The sequence below is a fragment of the Nasonia vitripennis genome, chromosome 2, assembly GCF_009193385.2.
Source record: "Nasonia vitripennis strain AsymCx chromosome 2, Nvit_psr_1.1, whole genome shotgun sequence".
In the NCBI taxonomy this organism is placed as follows: domain Eukaryota; kingdom Metazoa; phylum Arthropoda; class Insecta; order Hymenoptera; family Pteromalidae; genus Nasonia; species Nasonia vitripennis.
In genome coordinates, this window is record NC_045758.1 from 33,111,530 (window position 1) to 33,121,456 (window position 9,927).

The window sequence follows — 9,927 nt, forward strand, 5'->3', positions numbered from 1 at the left end:
TTGTGTATAACTCGCTCTCCCGTCGCCCGTATATATACGCGTATCTCCGCAGCTCGGATTATCTCATAATTGTGGAATTACATCCCGTCCGCTGCATCCTCTCGATCATCAAGTCCGCGATTGTTTATTCGACGAAATCGGCGTAGTTTACACCCCCGCCTGACGAGCGGTGGGTGACAAAGTCGAAAAAAAAAAGCGAGCGAAGGGTGCGCTGCCCTTATCTGACGCGAGGCAGGGCTCGCGAATCGACATTGAATTTTAATGGATGAAAATGCGCGAATCAAGCCAGCTCGTGCGACTTTTTCTCTTCTTCTTCTATCTATCTATATATATATATATAGGATATTTAATACGTCCTACGGCTCGAGAGATTCGCGCGGCGCGCACGTGCGCGCCGCGAAGTATTGGAGACACACTCATTCGCGCGCGCGCTCGAGCTCCTTACTCTCCTGATATTAAACTTTCAAGTGAGTGTCCCCGGCTACTGACTCAGCAAGTGTCATTAATAACTCGCTCGCAAAGAGACGAGATAGACAGCCGCCGCCGACACTACTGCACGTCGATCTATAGCTATGTCGCTGTACTTTCATCGTTCAGGCGTCACGAGTGCCAAACGCCTTTTTTGTAGTGTAGTTCGAGTTTATTCCTGAAAATTACAAGCGCTGCAACGCACTACTTGCATCTGCTCGTTCTCTGGTGCTGGAACGAGTTGTCCTTCTCCGGGACGATTATGGACTGATTGCTCGAGCTTTCCCTCGCCGACATCCGCGGCCGACTGCTGCTGGGCTTGACGAAGTTCGGGCCTCGCGCCTCTGTGCATAGAGAAAGAGAGAGAGGGGGTGGGGGGGGGGGGTAATCATCAGGAGGGAAACGTACTCGGCAATGCTCGTCGTACCTTTCCTCGTCTGCAGTGACTTTTTAATGCCGTAGTTCGGCGTCGCGTTCTTGCTCATCAAGCTCCTCTTCGCCTGGTCCTCGTAAAGCTCCTTCTCGTACTTACTGGCCGAGCATATCGGCGTCTTGCAGATCTCGTCGTGGACTTCCTGCAGTTCGCTGGGGCTGAGGGACTTGAGCCAGTTTTTAGAGTCGAAGACCGCCTCTCCGTCCTCCCGCATCATCTCCGTGTACTTGGCTTCCAGTCGTCTTATGCTGTCGTTGTGCTTTTTGTGCAACTCGATCTCGCTCTGTTTGTACTGCTTGTGCATTTCAGCGAGTTTATCCTCGTACTTGGCCAATGTTTGCTGAAACACAATATTATACGCTTATGCGTGTATTCCGATCGCGCAATCGGTCGCTCAACTCACCTTCAGCTCGTCTTTGAGCTCTGTCTTCTCGCGCGTGAGGGTCTCGATGCGCTTCAGAAGTGCGCAGTTGTTCTCCCTCTTCCTCAGCTCGGCGATCTCTCGCTCCTTCATCATCAGCTCCTTCTCCTGGTAGCAGAGCTGAAAACTCACTCAGCTTTCACTCACTCGAATCGAGATTTCGAAGCTTCAAGCTGCGTCTACCTTGTCCTTGTGAGCCTTGAGCTCTTTGTCGTTGCTACTGTTGCTGCTCAGCCTCTGCGGGCAGACGAGCCTCGAGTCTCTGGAAATCTTGCCCACCTTCTCGACTACCTCGTCGCACTTGGCGCGGATGTTCGCGTTCTCGGCTTCGTTCTCTTTGATCCTCTGACTGGCGAGTCGCTCGTTTTCGCTCTTGAACTTCCGTATGGCCTTCTCGAGGGAATCGTTGTCCTCCAGAAGCTTGGTCAGGTCGGTCTGGAGCTTGCTGTTGTTGCGCTCGTAGCTGGCCAGCTGAGACTGGAGCATCGCGATCTTGTCGGTCAGCTCGTCCTTCTCGGCGACGAGCTCGAGGATGCGCTCGTGCAGCGCCGTGAAGCTGTCCAGGTCGAGCTTGCGCATGTTCTCGCGCACGATGCTGTTCTGGAGCTGCTCGATCATGCGGTTCGATTCTTCGAGCTTGCCGTTGATGAAGTCGTTGAATTTCCCGTAGTCCCGGAGCTTCGCCTCGCGGTTCTGAAGCTCGCGCTGCAAGCTCTCGATCATCTCGTCGCTCTTGGCGATCAGGGCCGCGTTTTCCGAACGGCTCTCGTGGAACTTCTTCTCCGCGAGGCTCGCCTGCTTGCGAGTGGATTCGAGCTCATCGGACTTTTCCGCCAGGGCGGCTCTCAACTTCTCGACCTGGAGGGCCAGCTCATTGCGCTTTTCCTCGGCCTCGGTGAAGTCGGTCTGCAGTTGGCACTTTTCGATGCCGATTTCGTTGAGCGCTAGGAGGGCCTGCTGCAGCTGGTTCTCCAGGTTCCTGTTGTACGTCGTCTTCAGTTTGGAGTCTGAATGGTAATCGGGAGTTTAAAGTTTATCACTCGAGCTTTACTATAGTACTCGAAGAAAAACGTATATAACAACCGTCGCGGAGAGCTGTGCTGATCCGAATGACGATCTGAGTGGAGTTCTGAACTCGCTGGAGGAGCTTCTTCGACAGCACAGCCTCGACCTCCGAGTAATCGCTCGAAAGCTCCGTCCTCGGGATTCTGTTGCACTCCAAGCCTGCGTTCGAAAACCAGCCGCATTAGGAGCTTTACATAGCCCATAACTTATGCACATCTCGAATGAAAAGCACACCGTTGATGGTTTTCTCAGCCCCGTCCAGAGCATCCTGCAGATTCTCGAGCTCCAGAAGAAGAAAGCTCTCGCAGCGCTTGTAGACGTGATGGTCGTCGATCTTCTGCTCGAGCTTTTGAAGCGCCAGCGACGCCTCCCCGGCGAGTTGCAGATAGGCCCGCTGGCTCTTCTCCAGCCGGCGAGCCTCGTCGAGACGCGAGAGCAGCTCGTCGACTATGCCCTCCAGATCGGACTTGATCGCGCGATAGTTCTCGGCGCTTATTCGATTGCCAGCCTTGTCCGGTGGTCGAGCCGTGCGCAGCCGGTCGATTTGCCGCAGCAGATCCTGCCTGTCCGCCTGGCACCTTCCGTGCTCGCTTACGAACTTGCTCAGGCCTCTGGTCAGCTGACTCGCTCGCGCGTAAAGATCCTCCTCCATCAGTGGCTCGGCGATCGAAGGGTCAACGCGTCCGAGGCAGTCGGATAGCTCGGCGATGAGTCGGCTCACCTCGTGCTCCACCTTCTCGAGCTGTTCCCGGCACTGGCCGACCCTGCGCTCGCTCGCTGACAGCTCCGTCTTTGTCGTGCGCAAAGATTTTTAATTTATACGGACAATTGTTGTGTTACATCGATAGCCGAAATCGGACCGCACTTTCGATCTCTCGTGCTTTTCGTTCAAGCGCTTCATTATGCTCAGCAGTTTCTCGATCTCGTTCTCCTGCTCGCTGCTCTGCTTTTCGAGATCCTCTCGTTCCCGCTGCAGCTGCTTCATCACAGCAGTCTGGGAAGCGTTTGACTCCTCGAGGTCCTGGATGCGACGCTTCGACGTTTTCGATTCCTCCTGTAGCAGAGATTGCGATGCACAAAGTTCAAAGTATTTGCTTGTGATAAATCATCGGACTCACAGCAAGATTCTTTCGCAGAGCTTGAATTTCACCGATGACAGTCTGCAGCTTGTGCTCCGCTGAGATTCTAGCCTCGTACTCCAAACTCAGTTTCTCTTCTATTATCTCGCTCTGCAATTCACATAGGCGATCGATTTTGCTGTTAACCCTCTGTGCGTACGGCTGTGTATAGGTATATGCTTACTTTTCGCCGCAAAGCCTCAAGCTCTTCGTTTTTCTGTCGGATAATTTCCTCTACGTTCGACTGAGAAATCTGGAAAGTTCAAAATTACTAAATTCAAGCGAAATACAATTTCGATTCTCGGGAGCTCAATATACCAACTCTCGAACTGCTCTCCAGTAGCTCGATGTCGCTCCTCATCTTCTCCATAACCACTTCTAATTTTCTCTTTTCCTCCTCGAGCTCTCTCACCTCGGTTTCTTTAACCTGAAAATTTATCGTCTTATACTCTCGATCGCGTAATTTTTTTATTTTTATAATGTCTTAGTCTACGCACTGCCTTCTCGTTCTTCAGGGAAATAATTTCCGAGTCCTTTTGAATGATGGTCGCTCGGAAGCTTTCTTCCGACATGAGAATCGCATTTTTACCCTGTCTTCGTGGTGAAACGTTCTCGCTGCTACAACTGCACCAGTTATTCAGTTCACTGACCTTGAATTCATTCAAAGGACGCCGACGATCGTCGTGATCACCGTCACATAGATTCCTGCAGACTTTGCTGCTGTAAGGAGGATTATCGATCTCCGAATCACTTGTGAGTCTTCTGATTTCCTCCAATTTCTTGCAATCGGCATCCAGCTATATTGGGCCATTTTCACACACTTATTTGTTTCCCTTGCAAATCGTATTTTGATAACTCACTCGTCTTAGAAGCTTCATCTGCTCCTCGGTGAGCTGGAGCTTCTTGTATTTTTCGAGCTCCAACTGAACCAGGGCCAATTCATTTTCGGTGCAGGTGCCCAGGTAGATGAGATGATCGATAATCAGCTGATAGCAAGAATTTTCGATGTAAGGGCTGGAGTTATTTTTGCCTGATAAGGGCACCGAGGACGGCAGGTAGTCTCCGGACGAGTGAACGACGTTGGCACGATTTTGCGAATCGAAGGGGAAAACTTCGAATCCATAGTCGGCAAAAGACATTTCGATTTACAAAAAGACACTCCGTAAAGACATTCTAAAAAAATCTGAAGAGAAAAAAATAAAAATAAATTGGATGCACAATTTGTGGTTAAAACGCGCTCACCACATTTCACCGGAGACTAAACATCAACGTTCATTTGTTGCAAATCTTTGCCGCAGTTCGTTTACATACCTAAGTTTCATCGCATTTCCAGGAAGCGGTATAACGTAAATAATGCACAATACACAATGGTAAAAATTACAGTAAAATACTTTATTTCTCATCATCAGCTGCCATCGCGAAGTCAATACAAAAATTGCCAAGTCTTTTTTCACAATATAATACTTTTCAAGAATTTATTTTAGCCAATCTCATTAAATATATGTATGTATATGCGCATAAATTAAATGAATTCGTGGGGACAATAGAGTTTAAAATTATATATAATCTATATGAATTTTAAATGCATGCACTTAAGATTTAAATTATTAGAACGAATGTTAAAATTATCCCATCGTCGTAAATCTGGTAAATGATTGCAGATTTTTATTTACTCTCTTTGTAGTTATCTTAGTTTTGGAGGAGGATGCATTTTTATTTCCGGCTATTTTTTGTGTGAAAAGAGAATTCCTTAAGTTCATTCACCATCTCTAATGTAAATATAAAAATATTTGAAAAAAAAGTTTACTATAAATCTTTTGGTATCCACTTCGCGCAGTAAGTACATAATATGGATAGCAAAAGAAAAAGCTTTTGAATTACACAATAATACATATTTTAAATACGTCTTGTATAACTGCAGATAACACTGCATAAAGTTAAAAAAATTTATTTGTTTAATTCAATATCTATTGCTTATCGACAACAAGTAACATATCTGTTAAAAAATGGTTTTAAAATTCGAAAACGTCAACATGCTAAGAAGTACACGATACTCAAATCGTCATAATTGAGAAGCACGATTGTGATTTCCGGAAGAGTGGTTCGAAAACTACTTCAACGGGGCCTATAAATTACATGTTTCACTTATACAAGATTATTCTATCGGCCACTTGGCGATCAAATTGATGCTTCAACGTAACTATAAATTTCTCATTCTTTTCAAAGTTATTATTTTCTCAATCGCATCAAACTAGTCGATTTGTATTATTACTATTTATTTACAAATATATATTCGATAAAGGCCTCTGTTGTTAATTAACTTATAGAAATACGTCCTTTTAAATTATATACAATTATTAGGCGTCGATATACGTTTATCTATGATTTCAATAATTATATGTGTATCAGTGCATTAGTGTGCTATGCATGTACTTCTATAGGTATGTGTAAATGTAAATTGTAAAGGTTAATACAACTGAACATGTACCAGTATAAAAACGGCATCCCTGCTATAAAAACTTATTGCTTCATTATTCTTATTTTTCACTTAAAATTGTAATTGAATAGCTCAGTCCTGCTAAGATGTGTACAGTTTCCGAAAGTTGAACAAAAAATGATTACTTTTAAATGCAAATAAACTATAATCAGCCAGTGTAAAGAAATTTAAAGGAGTAAGTGTGTACCAAAAAATGCAATGAAGAAGCTCAGAGGTTGCAACATTCTGACTGATTTGAGCAGTATTATTGAATTCTAAATAAACTATTTAGGTTATAATAATTTAACACTATAAAAGCTTCTTAAGAAGTGATTTCTACAAAGATTAAATACTAAATTTGATTTCGAAATCCTACTTTTACAAATAAACTGTCTATCCGACAACTGTATATATATATATAAACTTCTTAAGTATGCTCAAAGTTGCCATAAAATAATTAAGTACTAGAAATATACATTTACAAATTGGGCCGAACGCTGATAGTTGTATAACAATACCTGAATTACAGTCGTGATATTGCTAAACTTATATTTATAATGCATCATTGAATATCATTAATTTGCATTATTAAGCGCGAATGGCAAAAGCCTTAAAATTCACGAGTGAAATTTCGCTTTCAGTTCGCCCATGATTATTTATACTTTTTAAAGAAAAATCATCTTTTAAATGTACAATAATCGGCGAGTTTTTCTTTTATGTATATATATATATATGTACCTCTGCACCGTGAATCAGCAATAGCTCTGTAATCACCGACTTGAATACAATCAGTGTATTACAAAACGCGAAATACTTATGAATATTTGATAAAAATATTTTAAGTAATATTGCCCATTTAAGTATGTCTAGAACAATTTTTTAGTAGAAAAATAGTTTTTGATCTAGCTTCCGTATTGGTGGACTAATTAACGAGGCACTGTAGCTTTGTGGTACACCCAAATTACGAATTTTTGCCTTTGCTCGAAGCAAGAAGCTGATTCGCCCAACAGTCGCATTTGTGTTTCGCGTAAGAGTATTTTTTCTGACCAGAATAACAATGTGAACGTCAATGATATTAGGCCCAAATGATATATCTGCCCTGATACACAATCAACAAGATTTTCAAAGATGCAAAACCCCCTGATCGTGATGACTGAAGCGATTGTGATGATGGTGACCTTGATGGTGTGACGAACCAGTTGCATCGTCGTGCAAATTGACACCTGTCAAGTCCACGATCTCATCGGCGTCCTCATCGCTACCAGTAGCAGCGCTTTGCATTGATTGTTGGCTGCTAGACGAGAGCTGGCTATTTCGCGAAAAGGAACCTCGTCGTGGTACTGCCAATGCTGTTCTCTGATTGGCAGGTTTTACAGTTATTATTAAGTTTGATGAGTTTGCAATCATCATATCTGTAACCTGAAATTGTTAAACATTTTTGGATTGAAAACTGATATATCTCAAATAATTTCAGAAGAAAAAAAATATGAAAAAGGACAATTTAAAATACCTGATCCAAAGTTTTGCCAGCAACTTCAATGCCATTGACTTCTAGCACCTCGTCGTTGACTGCCAATAAACCAGTACCTTCAGCCAAACCCCCTGGTACAAGTCTACTGATGAAAACGCCGGGAACTTTTTCGATAGCACCTGTAGGGCCTACTCTGTAACTTTCTCCATCCTTTATATAAAAACCGAGAGGTTTATCTAAGCCATGTTTTAAAAGTTTCACGCGGCGGCACGTTTCAGGCAGTATATCCACATCAATTATTGCCGAGACCTATGTAATTTAGGATAACTTTAGAATTTGAAGATGATCCAGTTGTTAAGAATATTGCTCCATCGGACTAACCTGTCTAAAATCGTGTGGATTGGAAATAGCAAGTGGCTTAGGTTTTCCTGGAGTTCCACCCAAGATACTGGATATTAAATTCTTGGGTTTGATTGTATTACATCCGTTCAAGTCTTCTACTCCATCCCCTGTAATATATTTTCATTGATATTCTAGTAGCTTTCGTTACAGTTATCAAATTGATCATTAAAGAAAGTAGAAGATACATACCTTGTCTCTGTATCAAAATCCTCAAGAGAGGTTTAGCAGCTACTAGGGCTCTTGCCAAGTTATTATCATTGTTGATTGGTAACAGATCTCCATCGGTCGGATCAGTGTACCAAATATCAAATTTTAATTCTGGCCCTATGTCATGTCTTTCAGCCAACAGTTTTCTGAAGCCATCATAGCTAGTTGACTCATTGCGGCTTATGGAAAACCTAATGATATCTGCATCGAACTGCTCGACAAAGGCATGAAGAAAAAAAGTCATAAGGAAACAATTAACAAAGAGAATGAGAACGAGGCAGCAAAGACCTTGCTGAGCTTACTCACCTTGCTCTTGACAGCAACGATGCTGCTGTTAACGTGTGGGTACAGTTTGTTTTTGGACATGTTTGTTAGAAGAGCCGTACTGTCTGATCATAAACAGAGGCTCGCACACAAGCAGCAAAACGTGTCGTGGTGGCAGCAGCTTACTGAAAGAGGTAAGAAAGTGTGAAAAATGCAAAACAGTCGTCGAGGGAGAGAGAGAGCGAAAAGTGCATAGATCCGTTGCTAAAGGCAGCGCGCTCCGAGAATGGAAAAAGTGTTACCTGGTTATGGCGCTGGCGGGACGAAGTCTTCGTCGTCCAAGTTGTACACTGTTGTTGTAGCTCTCGACTACTCGGCGCCTAGTATGAATCAAAACAGCCGCATTTCGATGAAATGAGTGTTGGCATGTTCGACATGACGTCACGGACACCTGCTTGCTCGCGCTCTCTCTCTCTCTCTCTCTCTCTCGCTGCTTTGCTCCAAAGTCTCAGCAGCCGTTGCCGTTTGCTCCGAACCTCACGGGACTCCGCAGGTATATCTATCAGCTTATAACCCTATTTGCCGAGTCGGTGACGAGCAGCAGTAAGTAGTAGCAGTAGACCTCGCGAGTTGCTGTCCGCGCGCGGAATCGTTAATTGGAACTATAGCTGCTATCGTCGCGTACGAAAGGGGAAATCGAGTGTATAACTGAGACTCGAGCGAGAGAGATAGACAGCTGAGAGGGAGAAAGGAGACGACTATAATGCTAGAAAGAGGACTACGATGCACTCGTGTAGAGTAGGCTGCACTGCACTGCACACATCACCTCTTCGATGATAAATCTGCTGATGCGCGCGGAGGAGGAGAAAGAGGGCGAGTTCCTCAATCCTTGCTCATCGGCTTATCAATTATTGTAGCTGCTCTCCACTGTCTCTTTCGGGCTACTCGCGCTCTGCTCTCTCACCGCTCACGACTCCATTCTTCTATTCCTCCTCCTCTTCTTCTGCTGCTGCCGCTACTGTTGCCTCGTCGGCATATATTATTCCCACCTTACGAATTTTAGCAGCAGTTATACGTAGGCACGAACTTGGCTACGAATAAGTAACGTGCATTCCGCCAGCGCACTGTACCTATACACACACACACATATATATATATATATGTGTGTGAACACCGCTATGGCGAGATTCTGACTCGTTGCGCGAGGCAAGCGATTGGCTGTATGCTTTTGGCCGATATATAGGTATAGAGGTAAGTATACCTGCGCGTGCGCCAACCGCGCTGCACCGGTGTAGAGTCGACGAGAAGAACCTTATACTTTATCCAAAATCCAACAATCTTACAGGTCTGGATACTTTTTCTTATCATTCGTACTGCTCATACAGTGACGCAAAAGCTTGACAATTCAATAACTTGACTTATTTTTAAATTGAAAAACTTTATCAAAAACCGCTGTCAATTCGTTGTCACTTATAGCTTTCTTCAACCTATTATGCATTGCTTCAATAAATATGGATCAAGCGGACGTTGAAAAATTAATAACCAATTACAAAGGACGTAGACGGTGTAAAATAGAATCTAATATAAATTATTTATATACAA

At 44.0% G+C, this 9,927-nt stretch overlaps 2 protein-coding genes across 3 annotated transcripts; both read right to left on the minus strand.

Moving 5' to 3' along the window:
• Positions 1 to 618: 618 nt before the first annotated feature.
• LOC100679584 (myosin-9-like) lies at positions 619 to 4,775 on the minus strand. Of its 2 annotated transcripts, none has more exons than XR_004344663.1 (12): positions 4,366 to 4,775; positions 4,003 to 4,302; positions 3,828 to 3,932; positions 3,690 to 3,758; positions 3,506 to 3,616; positions 3,253 to 3,441; positions 2,622 to 3,177; positions 2,406 to 2,546; positions 1,506 to 2,329; positions 1,305 to 1,458; positions 896 to 1,241; positions 619 to 812 (listed from the first exon to the last, which is right to left on the minus strand). XR_004344663.1 is itself a non-coding variant. In XM_031924163.2 (12 exons), the coding sequence occupies exons 1-12, from the start codon at positions 4,642 to 4,644 to the stop codon at positions 673 to 675; spliced, it is 3,198 nt and encodes a 1,065-aa protein (XP_031780023.2). In that variant the 5' UTR covers positions 4,645 to 4,775; the 3' UTR covers positions 619 to 672. The 2 variants fall into 2 exon arrangements, 1 of the variants encoding a protein (XP_031780023.2); XM_031924163.2 differs by having other exon boundaries at positions 1,305 to 1,442.
• A 101-nt stretch (positions 4,776 to 4,876) lies between these two features.
• LOC100117758 (partitioning defective protein 6) lies at positions 4,877 to 9,461 on the minus strand. The gene is made up of 6 exons (XM_001601860.6): positions 8,628 to 9,461; positions 8,368 to 8,510; positions 8,044 to 8,272; positions 7,834 to 7,961; positions 7,492 to 7,761; positions 4,877 to 7,400 (listed from the first exon to the last, which is right to left on the minus strand). Exons 2-6 carry the CDS (start codon positions 8,425 to 8,427, stop codon positions 7,104 to 7,106), a joined length of 984 nt encoding a protein of 327 aa, XP_001601910.1. The 5' UTR covers positions 8,428 to 8,510; positions 8,628 to 9,461; the 3' UTR covers positions 4,877 to 7,103.
• Between the last annotated feature and the right edge of the window lie 466 nt (positions 9,462 to 9,927).